The 27,351-nt window shown below is 39.3% G+C and overlaps 1 protein-coding gene across 3 annotated transcripts in view; it reads right to left on the reverse strand.

Annotated features, from left to right (window-relative positions):
* TENM3 (teneurin transmembrane protein 3) overlaps positions 1-27,351 on the reverse strand; it is a 417,392-nt gene that overhangs the window by 106,307 nt on the left and 283,734 nt on the right. For all 3 annotated transcript variants that reach the window (XM_082759677.1, XM_082759679.1, XM_082759678.1), the window contains one exon: positions 8,599-8,837. In XM_082759677.1, the coding sequence (XP_082615803.1) occupies positions 8,599-8,837 (239 nt within the window). The remainder of the gene's footprint in view (positions 1-8,598; positions 8,838-27,351) is intronic.

Genomic DNA, 27,351 nt, shown 5'->3' on the forward strand with positions numbered 1-27,351 from the left:
TGCTTGTGTATGGAGAGGTTTACAAAAAATCTCATCTAAATCAGGCATTTTACCAGCATGATTTTTTTTTAAAGCATTCAAAACAGAACAAGCAGTTTTCCTCACAGAAAAAATGCAAGAAAGGATTGCAATTTATAGAAGAGAAGCAATTTACAGAAATTTTATAATTTATACAGGAAACTACAACTTTAACACAGGTATTATTAATTCTGATATCACAGTGGATAGCACATCTCTAAGGGCTGGCTTTTTTCTTCACTAATACAAATCATAAATTAATGGGAACTACCAGGAAAGAAAAGAGGTCTGTAATCTTATGTCCACAAACAACTTAAATCATCCAAGTAATTTCATCTCTGCTTTGAAAAATGTCTTAAACATAAGCATAAATTTGAAGTACTACATATGCTCACATACTATTAAAATATAGCACACGTTCACCACCATTGATAAAACAGGAATTACATCTCTGAACTGCTCTAAGCCTGTTTATCCAAAAGAGTAGCTAGTATAATTTAACCACATTTCTGAAATACTCATAATTAGACTGAAAAAATGCTACTGTTTGTGGGTCTGCCAGAAGACTATAGGAGGAGTGCAGAAGGGCCCCCATCTCCACAATGATGTGCTTGTGAGACATTTCAGTATTCTTGGAAACACCATCCAGATTTTGAAAAAGCACCATACTGCACTACAGCACGACAGCAAAATAACACAATGTGGGCCCTACGGACAATGACATCATGTCACCTTTCGGTTTATCACTACACCTTATGTTGCCAGGATTACTGAGTTTCAATTCGCTCCACTGGGCAAAAGTGGAAGAGTGACAGGCCTATTGCCAAAAACCTTGTGACAAATCATAATTAAAACACAAGCCTTTTTGGGAGCAGAGGTGGGTATTCTCCTTGCCAGATTAACTTTTAATCCCTCAAAATCTTGTAAAGTCTCTTTTAACCTCCTGACTGCCAATTACATGTTCCTACATCCTTCTGTGTGAGGATTATCTTTCTCAGTAAGTGTTTTACTTTCAGTGTCACTAACAATAACAGCATGTGACATCCACAACACCAATCAAATATTAATACTGTGCACTCCTGAAACAGTAAATATTATATTATGCTTTGCACTTAGCCTGAAACACAGTGGCAAAATCTTTGCTTAAAAAGCATCAACTAAAGGCATTATCCATAATGGAATTCTTACTAGAAACAAAAAAGTACATTTAATGTTCATGCTTTAACACATAGATGTTCAACACATTTAGTTTTAGTGCAATTTCAATGAAAGATGTTACAAGCATTTTCAGCCTGATCACCCCTGACAAGGTGGTGAAGCATAACTTATTCATTTTCTGACTAGTCATTCTTTGTCTCCCAGGTTTGAAAGAATGTGGCAAACATAAGAAACTACTTTATTGTTTATAAATATTTCCACACTAAGGAGGCATAGCTAGCTCATCAGCAATGCCTGCTCTTTGTATTTGTATGAACATTGTGCAGAATCTAAAAGCCATGGCTATGAGATACCAAGGGAAAAATTATTTCATATTAGATAAAGCTGAACATCACTGCAATGCAGAAAATCATGGAATTACTAGCACTAATATTAAGCTTTACGATAAAGCATCAGAATAGTATGGACAGTCGTGCATATCTGAAGAATGTCATTTATAAAGAACAGGTCAGAAGTGAGTGAAAGGAGTTGATTGCCCTGATATTACTGAAGTATGGCCTACAAACACTAATTATCTGGCTTTTATAGTACTGTTTTTGAAGATTATAAAGTACTGAAATGCAACTTGGAGATTGGTATTTCAGACATAAGAGACTTTCCTAAGGTCCGTTCAGGATACCAAAATCCTTCAGCAATTTCAGGAGGTGGTTTCTACCTGCTCTGTAACTGTGTGTTCACCAGGTATATGCGTATATAACCCCCCACTACAGGTCCAGCAGCAGAGGCTACACACACCCTTTGGTCCTGCCTTATATTTCTATGGGATATCTACTACTCTGTCCTTCCAGAACAACATCCAGCACAACTTTGTAAAACAGCAGGCCCACAGATTTTGACCAGCACACAGCAGAGCCACACTCAATGGGGAAGCTGGGCCTTACAGCCCCCACGTGGCATTGTCACCAGTGCAATTGCTGCCTGTGACATTTGGAGCTGAGAGAGAAAGGTAAACATCCATTCTGGACAGAAGGAAAACACTGCTACGTACTTAATCCACAGCTTTGCAGCTTTTTAATTTGAGAGTCAGACAATTCAAGATGGAAGTGATACTGGAAATCTCTAGCTTGGAAAGAAAAGCCTCACATGGAGCACTGCTGCTGCCTCCAAAAGCACAAGAGACACCCAAAGCCTTCCTTAAAAGCCTGAAGGACTGTTCAGATGAGTTGTTGTCTGTGACTTAGGCAAGGAGCTATGTACCTTCCTTCCAAAAGTACCTTCACACAGAATCACAGAATTTCTAGGTTGGAAGAGACCCTTTTAGAATCAGTGATATACACAGGTATTAGTCTTCCTCAGCATCTCTGATTTGATGCAATGAGAAATGCAGTAGGAGCATAAACCTGGCTAACTGTGAAAATCTGCCACATTGCTGCAGACAGGGAACATATTTCCAACCCACACACCTCAGTGAAGCATTACTCATAACCAAGGTCCAAGCACAACCTAGGTAGCAGAGTGGGCAGAGAATGCAGGCACCCTGCTGGAAATACAATAGTTCTTGATAAAGCTCTCAGTGACAATAGCATTACAATACTCAAAATTAAATGCAGGTCAAAGAGAAAAAGAGTTTCTATAAACACATAATGAAAGTAAAGCTGATTAATGGCAACGTAACTATATTCTCCCTCATGCCTGTTAATTACAATACCTATGCTGGGTATCGTAATAAAAATTCTATTTAAATGGCATTATTAATTAAGTTGTTTTCGTCATTCCTGGCAGTAATTGAGCTTTACGAACAGCAGCATAATGTTAACTTGGCATTGCAATCAAAAAGACGTATTATGTTGTTCTTTACTGATAAAGTAAGATAGATTCCTTTTGACTACAGGTATATTTAGTCATCGTTTTAATCACGAAAATCCAGTTCTGTAACCGTCATGACTAACTGTCCATTAATTCTAAGGAGGGTGCTTCTGCGCTACTATGACTTCTGCCACTGAGCCCAACAGGAAAGGCATCTGGTCCTCTGCAATCTGTGAGTAGATGTGAATGCCAGCAGCTGTCACACTAAATCTTCAGTAACGCGGGTGAACCACAGACAACAAACTTGGGAACAGCACTGGAGAGATGGAAAGTTAACCTCAGTCTGCAGAAACAGACAATTTTCTAAATTTTTCAGGATTACTTAAAACTTGCCTGCAAGGAAGTTAATTGGCCGTCAGCTGTAATTTTTATACCCTGAATCTTTCTGTGACACTCTCCTCTAATGACAAAACTTGTTTGCTATCTTTTCTGTCCACCTACCTCTACCGTAAAAACTCTTCCATTAAGTTGCTCTGTTCTTACTCTCAACAAGTTCTTCTCTCAGACTCTGAAGATAGTTGTTGATGGAAGTTAATTATTAGAAATTTATTAGTGGATAAATTTTCAGCTTGCATATCTTCAGATGATGATAAAGCAATAACAACTTTCAGACTGAGAAAAAAAAACCTGAATGTACAATATAACAGAATAAGCACAATGTCTATTTTTATATAAATGTAGAAAGAATGTATTATCAGTGATTATCAAACATGGCTTTCTAGTCTGGTATCTCTTTTTTGTTCATATTTCATTTCCACTTTGGATTATGACTGTGTGGTCATCCCTGAATCACAGCAGAACAGTGACTTTTCTACTGGTTCTCATAGCATGAAATATAAACTACAATATATGTTGTCCCAAAAGATGTTTCAGTTGTTAAATCTAGAAGTTAGCTTTCTTTTCTGTCCAAAATGGATTTACTTAACTGCTCATGGGGAACAGGAGTGATAAAAGTAGTCCTGTGGCCATTTCAATTAAATAAAGTTCAATTTTTTTAAAGAGATGTCCTTAAGTTACCACTGATATTTAAATCTTTATCACCGAGAATAACTAGCTGCCATACATTCTTCTCCTGACCACTGGCTGCAGAGGTAATGCTAGCACAGCAATCAATTCTGAAATACACAGAACACAAAATGCTCGTAAGATACAAACAGACTGCTGTTAAGAAGTCAGAACAGCAGATGTGGACTGAACAGGTCAGGTCTCTCACCACGTATTGAAGTAATATTTTATGTTAATAGAAACCTATTTAGTAGCCATAGGACAACATTAATGACAGATGCATGGGATCATTTAGTGTACAACTCTCTAAACTCCGTTGATTGAATCTGGCACTGTGTAATTCCAGCACTGACTGAGGAAAACCACTTGCCTGTTGGGTCCCCATGCAAGTGAAAATGGCACTAACCTCTTGTATCAACTTAGCTAATGTCAAGACAATGCCACTGGCAATGGAAAACCTGTTGCCAAAGCAATTCCCTGGCTAGAAAGAGGGGCACTGATATCCCAAATTCTCATTAATTTCATCTACTGTGAATCTGCACTAACGAAAAAGTAATTAGTACTGTACCAATTATTCCTTTAATGTAGCTGGTCAGAACCTATGCTATGCAACAACATACTGAAAACAACTGATACAGTTCTCTGTAACTGAACAGGGGACTCTTCAGTTAAAAGAACACACATCCAAGAACAACAAACTGCTCCCTTTAGTAACAAAGAGAGTGGATAGAAGATCCAAAAGCTAGAATTGGCAGGTACATACTGGTCATTACATACACAACTCTGATGTTTCACTTAAGCATTTGCTCTACCAAACTTTTCATGCATTCATTCACTGCAAAAGATGGATGCTGAATGAGATGGTAAGTCACAGGGAGAAAAAGGATAAAGTTCTGTTTTGTCTTGCATGTTGTAAAGTTGGACTCTATTTCTGGCTCACACAGACTGCCTGTACAAAGTTTGGGTAAAATATTCATGTGTATATAAAGAGAGGTCAAGCTAAGGCAATGTCATATTTCTTACTCTTTCATGACTTAAATTTAAGACTGTTCTTGCTAGTCTTCCAAACAGGGAAATAGAAAAGAGTTATTTCTGAAGTTTTCTAAAAAATGTTCATGCTGTAAAAAAAAAAAGTCATCTTCCTTGGTTGCAAATCTGATTATGAATAGCAGTTAGCCAAATGAGCAGCTTAAAGAAATTCCAGTGTAATCTCAATCCCCAAACTAAGCAGTTTATATTCTTTATTCTCTTTCTTTATAATACTCTATTTCAGGAAGATGTTCGTTGAATCCTTTACTTTAAACTGGAGCTGGTTTTTAACTCCACTCTCCTATATATGCTGTACTATGTCTTGGTTAAGCACTTCTTACTTGCATGTTTCTCTTGCTTAACTCATTGTTTCTCAATAGTTTAACAGTAGATGAACCCTTTAATAAGAAGATAAACATTTTCCACAACTCACATTTATTTTCTCTAAAAATTAGCAGGTCTCATTGACAGGAATGGTAAGTTTCAACATTCTGAATATTTTAAATGGCTGAGAGACCACCAGTGCTCAAAAGTCAAGAGTATGCAGGGAGGCTGGCAGTGAGACTTTCCTTTCTTTAGACAAAAATAATGTTTTCAACTCCTTGTGACCTCCAAGACTGCATTAAGTGGCCTTACAGCGTAGCGCTTGCTGCGGTCCCTTTCTGAGCTGACATCTGCTACTCTCACCTTCTCTTTGTAGACTTTGTAAATGTAGGAGTCTTTCCTGTCACAGTGATGGAAGAAGTGCAAGACAGACAGGACTCGGTGTAGCTCCCCTCCACTGGCGGGGCTAATTGACTGCGCAGTTCTGCAAAGGCAGACATGAAGTCTAGCAAACTGCCTCTTCTGCCTTATGTTGTCTAAGCAAAGGGATCCGTAGTCACTTTCTTTACCCCATATCCACTGCAACTAAAGGAAGCGTGGGCATGACATGTTGATCATTGCCCTTTCCAAGAAGGGCCCAGTTACATCACTGGTCCCTGTTTGAGCGATCCAGTTAGGCCTTCGACCTGCAGCTGCCACAGTCACGCAGTGGACATGGGGCATACCGTGCTCCTTATCAATATGCACTGGCATATTTTACAGCAACGGCTGTAGTGTTTTAATGCTTGTGGCAATGTCTCCCTGTGAAGTCAAAAACATGTCTCAAACTGGCTTCACAGATGCGACATGCCACCTCAGCTGCTGTAGGCCTCAGCAGACAAGCCAGATCACTGTGTTAGAGGCATGTCACACAGTGCTAGAGGTCACACGATACCACAGCCCTTCCTAATGTTTTATTTTATTATCAATTTCCTCCTCTTTCAATTCCTCTTTCATACCTACACTATGAAATATTTAACCAAGACGAAGGACTATTTCCATCTTACATAAATGATTTCCACCAATTTATACTTAGATGGCCTATTAAATGGAGAGTATTTCTGATATTATGTCTGCAGAGATGGGAAAACCACATATATGAATGAGTGTAATCCATTCATGGTTTTATGGACCCCAAGTTCTCTAGAGAGCATCCCTGAGTGCTGGATTTTACATTTAGATTGCTGAGCTAGCTGAAATATGTGTAATATCACCAGTAGGCAAAGAGCTCCCTATTGACTACGGGCAGAGGAAGGCCCTTGTGCATTGTTTATTTCAGCAAGTACGTGAGCTGGCATGTGCCCATGAAATGTACAGCTATATTTGTCTTTTTTTTTTTTTTCTTTTTTTACAGAGTATGTGAATAAATGATATGTGGAGCTGAAAGCTCTCACTCACTGGAAAGCCTGGTTCTTTTTCTTGAACACAGGAATAGAGGCACATTAGACATGCTTATATTTCTTAATGTGCCTGCGGGAGAAATAATCCAGTACAGCTATCTTCTTGTGCCCCTCAAATTCATAAGTAGTCTCGCTCATTCGGGCTAGCAAAGTGTAGAGCTCAGTTCACAATCAGGTCTTCAATATTTTACTATCTGTATGGCTATTCTTCCCAGTTCTTGACAGCGATACTTCATATTGAATTCCTTCTTTCATATTTATGTATTTTTTTTAGTAGTAGATGTTTGGTTGTAGTGATTTAAGAGGCAATATTATGAAGACTGAGCACAATTACTGTATTTTATAAGTGGGATTATTTGAATCCCACTTTAAAAAAGATGCAGTGTCAAAGCTTAACTCTACACTATACCTTCATACTGCTGTGCACATTTGCATAAAAAAAATCCAAGGCATGCAATGGACTGAGCAGCAGTGGCAAGCCCTACATTTGTACACATGCATTTTGCTCTTTGGGGCTCACAGCTGAGGTGAAAAGGGTGCTCTGGGGGTTCTGCTTAGCCAGTGCAGAGATGAATTTCTCCAGCTACCCAGCAACCCACTTCCTTGCATTGTTCACAGGAGCTTCAGCCCAGTAAGAACTACTTCAAAGGCTTTATACAGCTTATGCTCTGCCTTGGATTGAAATGTAGCAAGCCTGTTTCAACAAAGGCAATGAAGATTTAAGGATCACAGGGCCTTCTAGGCTTTATTATTAATTTAACCTGATTTTAAAACGAGGGAGAGAAGGAGAGATTGACTCCCCCCCTTCCTCTTCTTTTCTTGACTTCTTAAGACTCTGAATTGGAACACAACCAATGCCTTACAAAAAACAGACCCTTAAATTTTCATTTTTGATTTTAACTTCTAATTAACAAATCAGTGTTTTTAAAGTCTTTGAAGACCATTTAAGGACTCAGAGGTAACAAAATCTGTAATCTGGACAAAGCCATGGAAGAAGTTATGCACATGTACATGATAAGTCTGTTCTGTTCCCACACTGAAGTCGATAATGTTTTTGTCATGGGCAAGTGATTCCCCCACTAACTGCCTAAACCTCAAATTATATGATATTTAGAAAAAGCATTTATGAAATTAAATAAAGTGAAGAAGAAATAAAAGAAACTATGTAAAATTCAAGTTGGCAAAATTTAACAAACAGAGAAAACAGTAAATAATTAAAAACAAACACCCCACGAGAGAGGAAGAAGTCTCTTCTTCTCCTCTGCATGTTGTCCTTTTGGACATTTATTTTCCCTACCTTGCAATCAAAGTCTACATTAGACTTTTGCACTAGCTATACACACAAACATACATGTATATAATGATGAAATAAGTTATAATTCCTAAATGCTCAATTAGTTACATTTCATGCAAAATGAGAAGAGTACCATGGATATGCTGGAAGCTATATTCACGTCACAGGACTTTATAGCCTGCATTTTGCATATATGTTTGTAAGTACTAGACACCACGTATCTTAATTGCAATTTGAATACTTCTTTGAAATTAGTTCATGCATTGTCATGCCACAGGGTGCTTGCAAAGTATTCAGATCTTCTATCATCTCAAAATAATTAGGCGTTTTCATTAAGTCATTGTTGTGGTTTTTACTTTTACCAAAAATTCTGTTATAAATGAAGGTTGAGATGGGACAGCACATCTACAGTCCATCAGACATCCCTATTTATGATGACAGTTATCATGAAAAAAAGGAACTCACCTATAAAGTAGGACAGCAGTATTGCCAGCAGCACTGAGACCCCTACAGCACAGAGAGCAGTACATTTCCAGCTACAGTACTTCGAAGACTTCTTGAATTTAAAAGCACTTCTGGACAGAGTGTTCCTAGGTAGTGGCCGAGTAGGAGGGGAATAAACAGAGCCGGATGCCATTGTGTACCCTGGTGTTGCAGTACTGAACAGCGGTGTGGTCCCTGTTCCTGTTTTGAATAGGAAATGCCTGTGGAAGGAAAGAGTGTATGGTAAACTACACAAGTAAATTCAGCTGGAGCACAGGCAGTCACACTGCTTTTGTTTCATGTTGTCTATTTTTCAAATGTCTACTAGCATCCAGTCTGCAAAGGGTCATAAAAACAACACTTGTCACAGCACTTGCACTTTAAAAAGGCACTTTCATTGTAAGAAAAGATTGAAAAACCCCAAAACATGACTGATACACCGGTATCCAGATAAGAAACAGAACTACCAAAAAATACCGAATGGTAGAGAGGAGGTCTCTCAGAGTTTATCCAACAAGTATGGACAGGCTATCTACTGCTGTTTATTTTTGTTGGCTTCCACTACAGACTACAGGGAACTCCATTAAAAAGTCAATATTATGCAATCTGACTGTAGCCCATACTACTTATCACAGTTTTCTTGGGTCAAGTACAAAGAAAACAGCAATCTTTCAGATATAAACTTTTGGCAATTTTGCCAGAATTACTCAGTTAAAAGATTTTTGTTGTGTCCTAACTACACAGTACACTAATTCATATCTCCTTGCACATAATCTTACTGTATCAAGATCTGATTATGGATACAGCAGTTACAGTCTGGCAAGTACTCTAAGGATGTGTATTTACTAAGCACTCAGAAAGAATCCCTGCCAGAATCAGAAATGAGAAGCAAAGCCAAATTTAAGACACACTCTGTGAGTTAACAATAAGCTTAATTTAAATTAAAATTTCTCAAGGAAATACTATTCCCTGAGTTTAGCTTGTTACATTAGAATCCTTCTATTTTAGTTCACACTAGCATATTTTTTTTTTTTTTGGCAGAGCCTCTTAAAGGAAGCATGGTGTAGAGGCTTATACTACCTAGAGTTTTCCTCCTGACACATATATACAAGTCCACAAACAAAACTGAAGTGGAAGACCTTTGCACCAGGGTTTTTTTCCACTGATTTGTTATGTTGGCAAATCTGTAGTGCATGGCCTGGCCTACTATAATCAGGTTCTGCAAAGTGAATGCATTATAAGTAAAAACGGTAAGAAAGCCCACTGTGGAGAAGTTTGAACTTACCAAGTGGAGGAACAGCTGCACAGAATGACAGAGGTGTTTGCATTTTTAGTGGGTAAGAGGCGCTTATGAATTGCTGATAGGCAGGTCCTCCTGAAGGCTAGTAAGAGCAAGTCTATGCTGTTTTTGTCTACTGCATGCCATATATACAGCATGGGTCAGGGGCTCCAGCACCCCATGAGCTAGCTAGGAGGGGAAAGCCCTCTAGGCTATACCACCTGACAATGGGCTCGTCAGGACCAATTCTTGGCTGATGGGACTTTTATCCTCCAGAAGCCGTGCTTGCATCTTTGCATAATAATGTATTGACCTATACAAGTACAGTGACTTCATTGGAAATGTGCTGTGGAGACACTCAAAATTACTTTGCCCCACTGCACCCTGAGAGAAATACCAGATCATCAGGGTTTGTTATTTGCACGAGGTTTTGCTGCAGGAGGTTAATAGATAAATTTGAACACCTTGGCATATGCTCCCTCCTTGAAAATATATGCATCACAAACACAATCCCATGAAATATACTGTATGCAGTTTTCTTCGCTTTAAACAACCTGAAACTTGCTGGCAGTAGCAACAGATAGATATATACTAGATCTACTGATGCAAAACAGCACAGCCAAGTTTTTCTTAGCTTCTGAGCCTGGAGGATTATTAACGATTTCAAAAGACAATGCCCTCGTGGTTTAAATCCTCTCTAAGACACTATTTCATTAAAAGTTGTGACATTTTCTATGTAGCAAACACCAAAATAAAAACACTTAGCCCAATATAAAAAATGTTTTAACTTGGAACATTGTTACTTTAATCTTACGGATACACAGAAGCATGTAGATTCATTAAGCTCTGATAAAGCGTCTTATCCACTTGACCTTTACTGCTCTTTAATTTCTGGCTACACACAGTAAATGATATCTCCAGGTATATCTACATGGATCTCAAGATAACAACAAACAAAGAAGGCTGTTTCCTTCTCAGTGCATAATGAATACTGCTTTTGGGGACTGAAGGAAAGCCACACAGCAGATATAATAATACTCCTAAATATCAGCTATCACGTTAAAAAGAAGAAGCTGCCTGACCAACATCCCCCTGTCTCACTGTTTGGCTCAACAGACCAAAAATGGAAACTCGCATTATACAAGCACTTGAACGGAACTCCATACAGTCTACGCTTTAACAAAATAATGCAACAAAACAGTCAGCCTCTGATCTTTTTTCTTCTTTTTTCTCTGAGAAAGTGAGAGCTGAGATGTTGGCTTTGGTACAGCACAGCCTACCAGAGACTGTAATCCACATTCTCAAAGCCTTTGAGGAGTTAATCCCGTAGATAAACCTGGGAGATGGCCGCATATCTGTGGTGGTGTGAGCTGTCACAGTTCTGACAGTCCACCTCAGGCATCAAGGCAATGAAAGAAAATTGTAACTTTTATATGTGAATTCAGCAGTGTGCAGTCTTAGGCAGCACGCAGCACGACTCCTCACTTCAAGCTATTCCTCCCTTGCTTTGAATCACATTAATACAATGCCAGAGTGGTTGTACCGACTGGCTGGAGGCTGCTGGGGGAAAAAATACGGAGAGAGTAAAATAATGACAAAAAAACCTGCCTGGCATCTTCCTCTGGGTTAAGAAAATCTGTTTGGATCTCTCTATTTCTAATGAGTGGAGTTACTAACAAAGTTGTCAGAGACTCTCCTGCTACATTAACTCAGTGATCAGTATTTAAAGTGCAATGCTATCAGGCCTGCACATCTTGTCTGCCTCTCTGAGCCATGCCAAACAGCGTTCCTATGAGATGAGCAGAAGGATACGGTATCTGACAACAAATCCAGGCTGCTTCCAGATAATGCCATACTTCTTTGTGCTCTTGAAATATAATCTATCCACAAATGATTTTAATTATCTATATATCCATTTATCTTGTCTTTTCAAACCATGGTACTTGAGTAGCTATTTTCTAAAGCCTAAACTGTTTGCACTATTTGACCAGGCACTGATTTACCAGCAATTACACTACTTTTCCTCTCATAGGGAGCTTATAGCATCTGTAATAGTGTATCTTCCATTCAAAATTGATCATTTAACAAGCACTTGCTAGATCTTCGTGTAAGTAGCACTTTAAATATTTTATTAAAGCTTCAGAGTAAAAAATTCCATTGAACCGTGGTAATATTTTACAAGACAAGCTAGTTCTGTTATCATGTAAATCAATTCATTTTTAAAGCAAATAATCTTCTACTTTTATGTTTATTCAAAATATACTTCTGTCTGCTAATTCAATGTACATTTCTGTTAAAAAGTGCAGCTAATCTTAAAATTTTAGGTGGAAAGAATTTAGTACCTAGCAGTTCTGAACTACAGCTTGATGGTAAAATGGAAAGTTATGTCATAAAATGAATCCTTGCTTGCAAAGGCAGCGAGGAAGTCACCTTATTTCACGAATGGCAGGCATTGCGCCTACCTTTCCTCTTTTAAAAGGTAAGACAGAAATAAAGTAGCAAAACCCAAAGAAGTCAAGTAAGAAAAGTAAGTCAAGTAAGAAGTCAAGTAAGAAAACTTGTGAATAACAATAAAACAATCATCCTTTTAATTGAACTTCGTACTCTCTGTGTATCAGGGGCTGGTGTGCACTTGCTGCCATCCAGATGATTTTTTTTTTTTCCTCCTCAAGCTCAGGGTGAGGATTCATACCAAATAAGATTTCTTCACTGCTGCCACTTCCTCTGTGGAAAATAAAATTGAAGTAACCTCTACTAAATTCGGTAAATGGGAAAGCAGGATGGGAAAAAAGTGATAAAAAAAACCAGGAGTTGGGCAGAAAGATTAAGTTAACTGAAAACTGTGTCTTTTGAGAAATGGAGATAGATTACAAAAACATTCAAGGACAGTAAGGCTCAGACCACAAACCCAAATACTTTTGATAGAAGGTAGCCCAGTGTCCAGCAACGCAAATGCAATTTAGAATAACTTTCCTTACAAAAATATCTGTGACAAAATCTTTCCACCTCAGTTTAGAAAAAAAATTGATACTGCGCATTAATGAATGCAGTATTACGTAAAAGTGTCTGGAAGTCCCTGAAGTCCAGACCACCAGAGGCACAATTATTACATTAATAAAGTATCACAAAACAAAAAGGACTGTTCTACGTTACTTTTAAAGACGTTGGTCTAAAAGTTTATACAATTACTGAATATTTTTAACATCCATAATATAACATCTACACTAGATATGTGACTTTTTTTTTTTTTTTTTTTTAGCTTATACTGATTTGTAGATTTTAGCAAAGGTGATTTGTAGCTGCGATTTCTCTGGTTTTAGGCATTGTATACAGAATGCTTTGCAGATGCTTGAAGACTATCTTAACATTTCCAACAACTTTCTTAGCAGCATTTTAGTTTTGTTTTAGAATAGGTCATACAGCACAACCCCACGAAGAGAGTGCAAAATCCCATGGCAAATATGTCATGACATACTACAAGTTACACAGGACTCTATTACAAAATTCATTCTAAATAAGGAAACGTGAAGAAGGCTCAGCAAAATTCTGTTGAACACTTCTAAGTACGTCAGAACATGAATCGTGTTTTATCAGGTTTTGTCATGTTTTTCAAAGTGAGACTGGAAGGAAGCCACTGTTATTTTTCTGTGATGCAGATTATGACAGTGACCAGACACTGCTGTCCTCCTCATCTTAAATGCTACAATACCCTTGACCCAGAATAAAACTGTATTTAGAATAAATGTGTTTAAAAAACCATATCTTTCCCTTCCAAATGTACATGTTCCCTTCCAAACAGTACACCTTGTGTACTGTTGTGTACTACCAGCACCTGAAGAATCTGGAGCAAACAAACTCTATCAGTTTGGTTGCACTTCTGCATAGAGAGACTCCACGAAGGTCAGTAACGTATTTCATAATGCCTTGGCACATAGGATATCAACACAGACTGAGGTTTTCTTACAGTAATGTCTTCTACACTGCCTAAAATGTTGTCTGTTTTATCATTTCCATGATGGTGTAAATTTTATGTGGCTCTTCAGATTCTTTCAGACCATGATAGGAAGACCGCTGAGGAAGAAAATCTGTAATTTCTTAGAAATTCTCCTTGACCTGAGATTTTGAAGATCTCTTTTTTTTTTTAAAAAAAAAAAAAAAAAAAAAGTAATAATCAAAACAAAACAACAAAACAAAACAGTGTAAGGGAAAGATTCCAGTAAACACAGGTGGTACAACGAGCGCGTTAGTTTGTTCCAAAAATTTGTAAAGATAATCGTATTTGATAGAGAAACACAGATTTTGCACATATAACTGTTAACTGTAACCAAATAGGCAGAAAGAGACATTACCACAGCTGGGTGGATCACCAGGGACAGTATCTTGTCTAAAAGTGGCCAGTGCAAAATGAAAAACTCAAAGTCTTCCGGACTACTTATTCTCTAACAGTTCACAACTCAGGTTTCACAGATGTCTTGTGGCATTCAGTTCTGTAGGCTGAACACGCGTTGTGTCAAAATGTGTTTTCTTCTATCTATTTCAATTTAAATTCAACCAATTGTTTCCTTGTTCTCATATAATGAGTATGTACTGTTTGCCCTGCAGTATATAATGACAACATCTTCATAAAACTACTCTTTGATTCATTTTATTTCTAGGGTAAAATATGCAAATGCATTAAAAAAATAATTGCTTAAAGCAAATAAAAAAAGAAGAAAAATCAAGATTTAGGTTCGTTATGGGTCAGGCAAAGACAACTGTGGAGTGGAGGAAGACTATGTTCAGATACCTGTTGTTCTGGTGCAGAATATAGCAAAATTGGCATTCAGAAGACAACTGAACAGAAACTGACTTGTGGAGAGACAAAAGTGAAAAGAAAACCTGCCCCTAACATATGTTTTTTTTTTTTTTTTGTATTTGGTTCTTTTACCCTTAGGTACCAAAAGACCTTCAGCTATGTAAGCATACCTGTGAGTCTCTGAAATTTTATTTTGTGGGAGTCCACTAATCTAATAAATTTGACTCATTTGTTCTCCTTGCTATTTGAGAAAAAACCTGGACATACTTGCTATTGCCAGCAGGAGAGCTCGCTGTTGGACCACAAGCTTACTGCAGTTTGCCTTATCAGCCACGGCAGTACCATTCTGCCTTCCGTAATCACAGTTTACCTGCTTTATGAAATGAGCAGACCAATTTTCATACTGTGGAGCACAGGTTTATCTACCCTCAAAAACCAACTCAAATCACACTCTAGTGAGTGAGCCAGTATCTCACTCTATTAAAAATTATCAATTTGCCTCTAAGGAGCGTTGAATATATGGACATTATTATATGAAGAAAGAAATTTGTAAGCAAGTCAAGGTAAATGTTCTTATCTGTTCTGCTGAGGTTCTCAATCTGTTACACTGGATTCACTCTGAGGCATGATGCAGTATATCTACACATTTGACATCTAAAATTAGGAACACATCAATCATATTCTGATATCCTCAAGAGGTAGAAAAAACTTCTGTTGAATCTACTTCAAGTGAACACGGGTTGAGAGAAATGTAAATTTTAGTGGATTTATGTTTTGGTGATATATGTACATTTCAGGACTAGTACTTCAAGAGACACAACTTTGCTGCTCAGAAAGTGACAGTACTCCTAATGGCTTGATTTTGACGTTTCACGTAATGGTATTGCTAAGCTCATTAGAATAGAAACTGTAATTAATCTCTTTTGTACTGAATACATCTGTGATGACTGCTAACCTGAACAAAAAACAAAATAGCATGTTTTGTCTAAAAATGGTCCTAATTCAAAATTCATCTTTCTGGACACAGCAACAATCATTAATTCTGCTTTTCAGTAGTGTAGTAGCACCTTCTATAACACCTTGGCAGCACTGTGAAGTTGATGTAAGCTAGCAAGACATAAGGGTACCTACAGCATATCTTGTTATTTTTCTGGTGGTCTAAAGGGGCACTGAAGTTAGTCAGAAGATACTTCTGAGGTGTGGGAGCTCTCATTCTCTATCTCAAATGCTTCCTTGCTGACATATGCAGAGATAGCAGGTGTCTATCTCTCTGAAGACCTATCATTTTCTTTGCCATTTCCATACAAAGAAATCAGTCAGTCTTAATGAATTAACTCAGGAGAGCATGGCTACATCTAGCTGCAGATATTTTAGCTTGGTCCAAGCTCTGTTATGTAAGTTTTTGTGTTTCTCTCTCCCTGACTTTCCTTAATCCAAACCAGCTGATTTTCTCCCTCCCTGGAATGGATTATCATGCTTGCTCTTTGTTTACGAAAAACATACCAGATACATTAGCTGTCAGAATCAGCAGAAAACCATTAACAGTGGAAAAAAACAGTGGTCCAAGATCACAGTCACTGCACTGCATCTACTGGCTGGTGTGTTCTAAGTCTTGTCTGATCCTACCCATGCTGGATTGAACTGGGTTCCCTGAGTGAGACCATGACCCTCACCTGCCACGTGACATTAGAGAGCTCTGCCTGGCTCACTAATGGATAGATCACGTCAATAAATCTGATTCCTTGCACTGAGTTGAAGAAGCAGATGGAACGAGAAGATTAATCTCCACCAACTGACGTTACAGGGAAGATGTAAAAGAGATAACAGAAATTACTGGCTAGGTCTCATACGAACTCTAGTTCACTGATGCATGAGATCAGCATTCCCAGTAGGCTCCAAAAGGGATTGGATTTTTGTTTCTCTGTGAGCACTTCATGCCTGTCTTCATCTTCTGTTAACATTCTTCTGAGATGAAACCTTGTAGCTGGTGGTGTTTGCCCTTAGCACAGGCTTATGACTGACTTCCATAGAACCATACGGCTGCATTTAACACAAATCCAAGCCAGCACAGAAACGACATTATGCTGTGAATTTGTCTTACTATATTTTCTGTGAAGAATTGGAAAAAAAAATACCTAGGAAGAGATAAAAGGGAATTTCCGCTTCCTCGGAGCCAATATTAATGCTACCGTAATCCTGGAAAAAGCTCTAAGATCACATCAGATCAAATGATGATCAAAGTTTGGGAGAGAGGCAGAAAGAGAGGAAAGCTATTACCCATATGCAAAAACAGAGGAAACGTCTGTGGGAACCTGAGATAAGCCTCTTGTAACAGCTTATTCAAATGTTTCAGAGAAATACTTTACATATGGTAACATCTGCTTGAATTTGGGTGGGTTTACACCCAGGACCCACTTTCTTCACAAACTAAAGACTGAAAAAAAAAACAGTAGGGCTGCAAGTGCCCTCCTTGCTGCTTCTGTGTTCTTTCACATCTGGTCCCTGGCAGGTTATTGCTCTGATGCTGGTTGCTGCTAGAGAAAGACTGAAGTCAGACATAGCAATCCGTAGCAGAAGCTTCCAGTAGCAATCCAGACATGACAGTATCTCAATCTCCTTTGGAAGCCACTGGTGACTTGCACCCAAAAACTCTTCCTTTGCACTTTACCTACCTTCTTGGTGGCAAAAGTAAGAATATAGTGCTGTAGTAAGCACATGGCACTTGTAAAATTCCTATTAATTGTTCCTCAAAATTTGGGCTGCTAGCTCTCTCCCCCAAGAAAGAGGGGTTCACTTCAGTGTTATACGGATACACATATCTCAGATCAAAAGAACCAGTTAAATCAGCCTGTTCTGAGCCTGCTCTTTTGTGTTCCTCTCTGCTATGCTGCACTCTGTGAAGATGGGCAAGGGAAACAAACAGGGCTAAACTGCACTTTGTGGAAGTGAGCTGGGGAGACTGATGCAAAGAATGACTTTTGATGCTGGGTGGGCAAACCAAGAAACCTGCCACAGTTTCAGTTACTCATACTCTTCTCTGTAGGAAAGTCCCTTTACCTGCCTGATAGAAGAGAGTGAAACTAGACTCAGAATCACAGAATCACAGAATTTCTAGGTTGGAAGAGACCTCAAGGTCATCGAGTCCAACCTCCAACCTAACGCTAACAGCCCTCCACTAAACCATATCCCTAAGCTCTACATCTAAACGTCTTTTGAAGACTTCCAAGGATGGTGACTCCACCACTTCCCTGGGCAGCCTGTTCCAATGCCTCACAACCCTTTCAGTGAAGAAGTTCTTCCTAACATCTAGCCTAAAACTCCCCTGGCTCAACTTAAACCCATTCCCCCTCGTCCTGTCACCAGGCACGTGGGAGAACAGGCCAACCCCCACCTCGCTACAGCCTCCCTTGAGGTACCTAAAAAGAGCGATAAGGTCGCCCCTGAGCCTCCTCTTCTCCAGGCTGAACAAGCCCAGCTCCCTCAGCCGCTCCTCGTAGGACTTGTTCTCCAGGCCCCTCACCAGCTTCGTCGCCCTTCTCTGCACCCGCTCAAGCACCTCGATGTCCTTCTTGTAGCGAGGGGCCCAAAACTGAACACAGTACTCGAGGTGCGGCCTCACCAGAGCTGAGTACAGGGGGACGATCACCTCCCTAGCCCTGCTGGTCACGCTGTTCCTAATACAAGCCAGGATGCCGTTGGCCTTCTTGGCCACCTGAGCACACTGCTGGCTCATATTCAGCCGACTGTCCACCATCACTCCCAGGTCCTTCTCTGCCTGGCAGCTTTCCAACCATTCCTCTCCCAGCCTGTAGCTCTGCTTGGGGTTATTGCGCCCCAGGTGCAGGACCCGGCACTTGGCCTTGTTAAACTTCATGCAGTTGACCTCAGCCCATCGGTCCAGCCTATCCAGATCCTCCTGCAGAGCTTTCCTACCCTCAAGCAGATCGACACACGCACCTAACTTGGTGTCATCTGCGAACTTACTGAGGGTGCACTCGATGCCCTCGTCCAGATCATCGATGAAGATATTAAAGAGGACCGGCCCCAGCACCGAGCCCTGGGGGACGCCACTAGTGACTGGCCTCCAACTGGACTTGGCTCCATTCACCACGACTCTTTGGGCCCGGCTATCCAGCCAGTTTCTAACCCAACGAAGCGTGCACCAGTCCAAGCCAAGAGCAGCCAGTTTCTTGAGGAGAATGCTGTGGGAGACGGTGTCAAAAGCCTTGCTGAAGTCAAGGTAGACCACATCCACAGCCTTTCCCTCATCCACCCAGCGCGTCACTCTGTCATAGAAGGAGATCAGGTTCGTCAGGCATGACCTGCCTTTCATAAAGCCATGCTGACTGGGCCTGATCGCCTGCTTCCCCTTCAAGTGCTGCATGATGACTCTCAGGAGGATCTGCTCCATGAGCTTTCCTGGCACTGAGGTCAAACTGACAGGCCTGTAGTTTCCTGGGTCAGCCCTCCGGCCCTTCTTGTAGATGGGCGTCACGTTTGCTAGCCGCCAGTCGATTGGGACCTCCCCCGATAGCCAGGACTGTTGATAAATGATGGACAGCGGCTTGGCCAGCTCCTCTGCCAGTTCCCTCAGTACCCTTGGGTGGATCCCATCTGGCCCCATCGACTTGTGCACATCTAAGTGCCGTAGTAGGTCACCAACCAGTTCTTCATGGATAATGAGGGCCACATCCTGCTCCCCATCCCCTTCCACCAGCTCAGGGTACTGAGTATCCAGAGAACAACCGGTATTGCCGCTAAAGACTGAGGCAAAGAAGGCATTGAGCACCTCCGCCTTTTCCTCATCTCTTGTAACTAAGTTTCCCCCCGCATCCAGTAAAGGATGGAGATTCTCCTTAGTCCTCCTTTTTGTGTTGATGTATTTATAGAAACGTTTTTTGTTATCTTTAACGGCAGTAGCCAGATTGAGCTCCAGATGAGCTTTGGCCTTCCTAATTTTGTCCCTGCACAGCCTCGCTACTTCTTTAAAGTCCTCCTTAGTGGCCTGCCCACTTTTCCAAAGCTTATAAACCCTCTTTTTCCTCCTAAGATCAAGCCACAATTCTCTGTTGAGCCAGGCCGGTCTTCTTCCCCGCCAGCTCGTCTTTGGGCACGTGGGAACAGACCGTTCCTGCGCCATTAAGACTTCCCTCTTGAAGAGCGCCCAGCCTTCCTGGACCCCTCTGCCCTTCAGAACCGCCTCCCAAGGGACTCCACCAACCAGTGTCCTGAGCAGCTCAAAGTCAGCCCTCCGAAAGTCCAATACAGCGGTTTTACTGGTCCCCTTCCTGGCCTCGCCAAGAATAGTGAACTCCACCATTGCGTGGTCACTCTGCCCGAGACAGCTCCCGACGATCACGTCCTCCACCAGTCCTTCTCTGTTTGTGAAGAGAAGGTCTAGCGGGGCACCTCCCCTGGTAGGCTCACTAACCAGCTGCGTCAGGAAGCTATCTTCCACGCTCTCCAGAAACCTCCTAGACTGCTTTCTCAGGGCTGTGTTGTGCTTCCAGGATATGAAGTGACTCTGTTCTCCTTACAGGCTTGCTTTGGGTGTCTTAAAGGTCTAGCACTCACAGTGACTTCCATATAGGTAGTGACATGGCCCTGGTTATTCTTGGTCACTGATATGCGCTTTGGAAGGAGGCAACAATTGGAGGGAACAGACTTCATAGCCCGTTACTGCATTTTTAGATAATGATAGTGCTTGTGCTGCTCCAGATCTCGTCTCTCCAGAGGAAGAGAGGGTAAAGGAAAACATCTGAATTTTACGGTAACAACTGGAAATGTTCACGTCATAATCATAATCATAAATATAAATCATAAGGATTTATATTACAGTTCTTCATCTTGTTCTTCTGGAATCATATCGCAGCTGAGAGAGAGAGGTCTCTGAAATGAGGTATTCTAATCTTGGCCAGCTCCTTTCTTGAATATTGAGTAAGTTAAGCTTCCCGGGGAGAAAATCAAAGAGGAAAGGCAGGCCACTGTACTCATCCAATCCCTTTTACTACACTTGCAGTCTTTACTAAGCTGAAAGAGAGCAATTATTTATTTATATATACATAAAAATTCATAAAAAAGATGGAGAGTAACTTTTCACTTGGACAGATAATTATAGGACAAGGGGGAACAATTTTCAATTAAAAGAGGGGAAATTTAGATTAGATGTTAGGAGAAAATTCTCTCAGAGTGCTGTGAGACACAGGCACAGGTTGCCCAGAGAAGCTGTGGATGCCCCATCCCTGGAGGTTTTCAAGGCCAGGTTGGATGAAGCCCTGGGCAACCTGGTCTGGTGGGAGGTGTCCCTGCCTATGGCAGGGGCTTAGAACTAGGTGGGCTTTAAGGCCCCTTCCAACCCAAGCTATTCTACAATTCTATAATGTGATTCAGTTGCAGCAAATGCCTCAAAATGCACATGGAGACAATTCCAAAAAAAGCACATGTGATTAAAAAGAGAGACTCAGAGCTGCATTATTTACCCAAAACTTAGTTCAGAAGTTGAAACAAAGGTTGAAATTTCATCTGCAGCAGAAAGACCTGATTGACCTACTGGGCATTTTAAAAGGAACTAAAACCAGAGGGAAGTTGAAGAAGTGAACTATTACTCTGTCAGCGGCTGACAGGATCTGATTCTGCATCAAGCTACAAATGTGCTGAAGTTTCCATCATAATAGATTTGTGATCCTTAGCTCACTTATTGATGTCCATAAGCTGTGGTTCTCTTGCAATTCTGAGTCTGTGATAACCTGTGCTGAACTCTGTGCTGCCGCTACTGCGTTACCAGCAGTCAATCAGACAGCCAGATTGATGCCACTGCAGTGACAGCACTGTCTTACAGCCAATACCACCAAACTGCCAACTGTACAAATACCTGTGAGGCACCTACCATTCCTTTTTTCCAGTCCTTAACTGTTCCTTGGTGAAAACTTATTTACTACGTTTGCATGCTCTTTTGTACGCAAAATACCAAAATCTATAAAAAGACTTGAGAGATCACCATTCAGGGACTCAGTAAGGCAGAGGATTACATCTTGTGTCCAGACTGGATGTCAGTATTTTTTTAAACAGTTTTCATTTTCTCTGATGCTTTCCTGAAGCTGGACTTCTCACTGCACAACCTACATTTACTGAGATATTGTATGCTGACAGTATAATGTCATCCAGTCTTTGCTTTGCCATGGTATTTGGTATCATTTTCGTACCTATCTGAATGTGATGGAAAGAATTTCCAGAATCTGTTAAAGTTCTTTTCTGGTTCAATTTGAGCTGCACTGATTGGGATGGTAGGCTCTACTGCAGGCATGCAACTGTAGAAAGAGATTAGCTTTTGACTCTGTAACTTGTTATCTGCTTTATGGTCTTGACTTTTTTTTTTTTTACTTAAGTGTTTTGTTTGTTTGTTTGTTTGTTTGTTTAACTTCTGATATTTTAAAGCAAATTTGACACTTCAGAGATTGTACTGAAAAATTTCTTATTGACTTACACCATCACAGATACGAGGTCTTTGGTATGGTTATTCCTGGTTTCTCACCTAGTAGAGCACGTATCAGCAGCCAAGGTTTCTCATAATTTTGAGTTAGTCCTATAGGTTTTGAGGTACATACTATTTGAAAAGGTTTCTCAAGCACTTACAAGCAGTAACATGGAATAATCTTGGGTTTCATCTTAGATATTCCGTTCCTAACAGCCTAGCATTTTATCTAAGTCCTACTTTGCCTAACCAAGCACTCGTAGTTTCTTCTTTTGGGCTACTCCATCTTAACCATTTGTGGAGCTTCTCCTACTCCTTTTGTGCCCAGTCATGTAGTTATGTCCAGATTTCTTCCCTCCACTCCACACTCCTGGTTTCTTCCTCTCTTGAATTCAATTCACTATGGCCTTGTAACAACCTAGCCACTTTTAAACTGAGCTCTCCTGAACATGTTTGCCAACCCATGACAAAAATCCCCAGTCTTTGCAATCATTGCAAAGAATTCCCTCTTCACTACAACAGGTTTTCAAACCCTATCCCTGCGAAAAATGAAACTTTCAGAAAATAAGGAGATAGAAAGTGCTAGGAAGCTTAACAGTAAGAAATATAAATGCAATCATTCACTAGATATTGAATCTCCTTTTTCAAATTCTGATACCTCGATAACTCAGACTTTCAGGTTAGATAAAAGAAAAACAGGCTATTTACTTCAAACTAAGATGATTTCTCAGGATGTATACAAGCATACATTTAGATACTAGGGATAGGGATAGCCATACCAAGTAAGGCCAACAATACTTACCATTAAAAGACTAGAGATTTCGAACTGTCTTATGATAATTAATGCACTGTGCAAAAATCTCTCAAAGCTATAAACAACTATTTCTAAGGTCTAGACATATGAATCACTAGAGTTTCTATGCAAAATGTCTTTTCCTATTATCATTATTAACACTAAAATTGTCACATTCATTAGATTAATATCCTCTCCATACACCCTACAAACTGAAAAATAATATTTTGTAATGTAACACATAACATGAAAACAAAGAAACAAATATATAATGATTCTAACTGTGACTCAGTGTGTTAGTGAGGCTGATAAACTGAATCTTCATGCTGATTGCATGTCGTAGTCTCAAATCTATTATGCTTTGGAACTGATGTGTTATTATCTCTGGACAACTTTCACACCAGGAAATGATCCCTGCTAGCATAATTTTAAAAATGAAGGGATTACAAACAAGATAAATTTCATTGCACCACTACCTGAACTAGTATCGACTAAAAGGAAATTCATACAACATAGTCCATTTGCCAAAATACCTGCATTTGGTGGTCCCATTACAAACATATAAAGTACAAACCAGGAACGTTTCTATTAACTTTGCTTCAGCAATTATGCATCTGAATCAGTATTCTGTGGTAAATGATCTACAGGGAATGGTAATACATATATTTTTTAAATACAGTATGCTTACTTGTTTTAAAAAAATAAGAAAATGGTTTTCTGGTAAGTATCTGCAGTACCTTTAAGTTTGCTGAAAATGAGTAACTAATTGAATTTAACACATAACTCCCTTACTGCTGCTGATTTAATTTGTGGCTAAGTGAAAGTTTAAGAGATTTTGGAACGTGAACCAGATCAATGTACAGCGTCAATATATTTTACAAATTAATGAGTTATTAACAGGCAGATGCAGATATTCTTATTTAAATCAAATAATATCTTATCCTTTTTATACTTTAAAGAGTTACAATTAGCAAAACAGAATTTGGACATGAAGTATTGATTTTCACCCTACTATTAACAAAAAAAAAAAAGGCAAAGTTACGATTAATAATTCTTTTCAGAAATTGATCACACTATGCTCTTTAACAAGCTGGAATTCACTAGAAATGATACTGCTTTGTCATGTTTTTTCTTTTTCTTTTTTTTTTTTTTTTTTTTGTAGATCAGAAACCAAGTATACTGATTTGGAAAAAGAAAGTCAAATTGTAGTTCAAACTGAAGACAGATATTAATGATAAAGATTAATAGATATGGAACTTTTTTCTTATGATAAGGATCTATATCTACCTATCTATATTTATTAACAGTTCAAATACCAAACTGGTAAGAATTGTTTATTCTGTAACATTTTATTTCTTTAAACTTCGATTGGTCAATCCTTACGCTACAATAACAAGGCATAATATTTCTAAAACAAACATTTGCTGAACAGTAAATTATTACAAACTAAGGATCAGATCTGGCAAATGCATAAGCATGCAAACAGTTTGCAGCAGCTTGCAGAATCAGGCCACAGAGAATTAATACAACCTCAACTGCACTCTTATCTTCTTAAGTGAAAGCAAACTAGATTTGGCAGTCAAAGTTAACCATTCTTTACTATGAGTCAGTATGGCAAATTATTAAAAAAAAACACACAAGACATAAAGATGAGGAAGTCTGTTCCAGATGTTTTTTGACCGCTGCAATCAGACATCTTAAAAAAAACTCATTTTGTCTTCTGTGTCAACAGTTAGCATCATGCAAACACTTAGAGTCACATACCCATAACTGCTATCGTGATATGTTGGAGAAAACACATCCATCTCTATAAGGTTGTCATGACCATTTGCAAGGACTGCTTGATTTCCTAATTCTCTACATACAAAGATACAAAAAGATGAAATTAGAGCAGCAATTTCAAATTAAAGAATGGGATGATCCCCAAAACAGAATTCACTCATTCTATTGAGTAACTTTCATTTCCCATGGATGTCTGAACCTGCCACTGCATTTTTAATGCTGTATTTATCTGCCTTCTGTACTGTCTTTTGAGCTACATGCTGGACTGTAACTTGAAGACATGGTGTTACAAGGCTACCATTAGGTGGACACTACCCTTTGGTGATCTCTTCTTTCTGTGCAAGACCTTGAATAAAATTCCTGGCTGCTGCTGCTGGCAGGATAGTCTTGAGAACAGAACTTGAGTGCACAGTGGGAGATGTTTACTTGATGAGGCTGGACCAGAGATAAAGCAGTGAAAGAGAACTGAGACTAGAAAAGCCAGTCTCTTGCTGGCTATCTGGCACAGGCAGTCAGACATAAAATGTGCAGAGGGCAGGCTACCAAGAGTGAGTGGAGATTTCATGTTCTGCAAATGATGCTGTACAGCAGCAGGGGAAGGAAAGGGAGCACCACAGACTCCGGCTCTCTCAGGGAAAGGCAAGAAAACAAAAGGGGAGAAATATAACCAGGCACTATTACTTCTTTTACAGCTGTACATTACTTACTCTACCTAAACAAGGAAAAGAATTGGTTTGGGAACTCTTCCTAAATTTGCATCCATGCTTGCTTCAACAATTGCATCTCCCTGAAGTGGTAAATGACTACCTCAAGGAATACTGTGCAAATACTGTGCAAAATCTGGTCTACTGGTACTTGCCTAAGACACAGGGGACAAAACAGACAGTGTGCTCAAATTCCAAGTCTTCAGGGCGTCAGCAAGGGATTCATATGCTGGAAGGATGCCAGAGAGACCAAGCAAAAATCTAAAGAAACAGACTATTCTCACCAAGGGAAGCTTATAAGCATATGGGCCCAGTGTGCTAGGATTCAAATACAGATGCTTATAAGCACCTGACTGCATAAGAAATCTATGCCACAAGAAAACATAACTTTTATTCATTCAGCTTTAGACTTTGAAAACAGTACTAGTTGTTTGCCCTGATGAACACGTCTAGCTTGTGCGTATGTATGTCCTCAGAATTACTGCACACAGATCTTTAAAAATGTACTATTTCTCTCAACAGCATATGTGAAATGGAGAACTATTTCCTCCATCCACAGACCAGCAATGTGGCATAGCCAAAACAATGCTTGGGGTCTTTGGAAGAGCAGGCCTTGAACTCCACCCTCATTTGTGCCTTTATTTTGTACCATCCCTTTTCAATAAAAGTTACATGTTTAATCAAGTCCATGTGTGAAAACTAGGAGGACTTACAGAATGAAACAATTTTGAATTTGATTAAACTGGACACTGCTTTAGTAGGTGGAATGCAAAAAAATAGCTGCTTTGAGCAGACTTTAACCTCCAGCAACAGTGTGCTTTTGCAGACAATCAATCAGCCTTTACACAAATTGATTTAAGACTACCCTGGAAACTATCAACACCCTTTCCACACCTTAATCAATACTGAAGGCGCTAGCGTCACTGGCAATCCACCCCAATAAAGACATGTGGTTGTTCAGTGTTCATCACACTTTAGGAGTTCCTAAAATCTTCACGCCCTAAAATGAAGTTTGGATCAAGCTTGCAGAACTGTTTTGAAGTAACACATTCTAGGAGTTGTTTTGCCAGTATCACTTCTGAGATACTGTAGTAATTTAACTGAATGTTTCAAAATGCTGAACTGCTTTCCAGTCATCAAGTATTTCTTCAGCCATTTCCCTCTTTCTTCTTGGTAAAATTAGTAGATCAGTAACTGAATACAGTGATGTATGAAATTCCTATGAATTCTATTTTTAAGTGTAAGTTAGGGGTAAGAGAAGACTATGCAGTATCAGTATAAACTATGAAAAAACATCTTAATTTTTTGGTTTGTTTCTATGAAAAATTCACACTCCTTCATATAAAACACAGCTTCCTTTCAGAAAATTAGGTATGTTATATAGCAAATGAAATAATAGAAGAGCAAAGCTCTTCTTGGATACACATAAAATTCAGCATAGGCTCTGACTAAAGTTACGTAATAATTTCAGAGATTTATTCCTGGACTAGAATATGTAAATTTTCCCTTGCTGACAAATTTATCTTAGACATTCTGTGCCTAACATTAATAAATTATTGCCTAAGAGATGATACCAGCTTGCTTTTATAAACAAATTTATGAATTCTAACATACTCTTCCTCTGCTCAATTCTAGCATATGTAATTGATTGTGCATTAGAAAAATTCTGCACATTCAAATATTTAACAGAGAAAGAATTTAAAGAAGTGATTTACTAAGTATTCTTAAATATCGGTAGTTTAGATCCTACTAGAATGATAAGACATTAATGTAAGTAATGATCCTGATGGTCAAGAATAAATTACTGAAGCTAGTAGGTGAATAAAAACCTAAAGACCAAAGATAAGTAACATTTAATTACTTAGTTGTCATTTATAAGATTTGGATACCTAGCATGTATTCATGTATTTG

Source organism: Aythya marila (genome assembly GCF_965140915.1).
Source record: "Aythya marila genome assembly, chromosome: 4".
NCBI lineage: Eukaryota > Metazoa > Chordata > Aves > Anseriformes > Anatidae > Aythya > Aythya marila.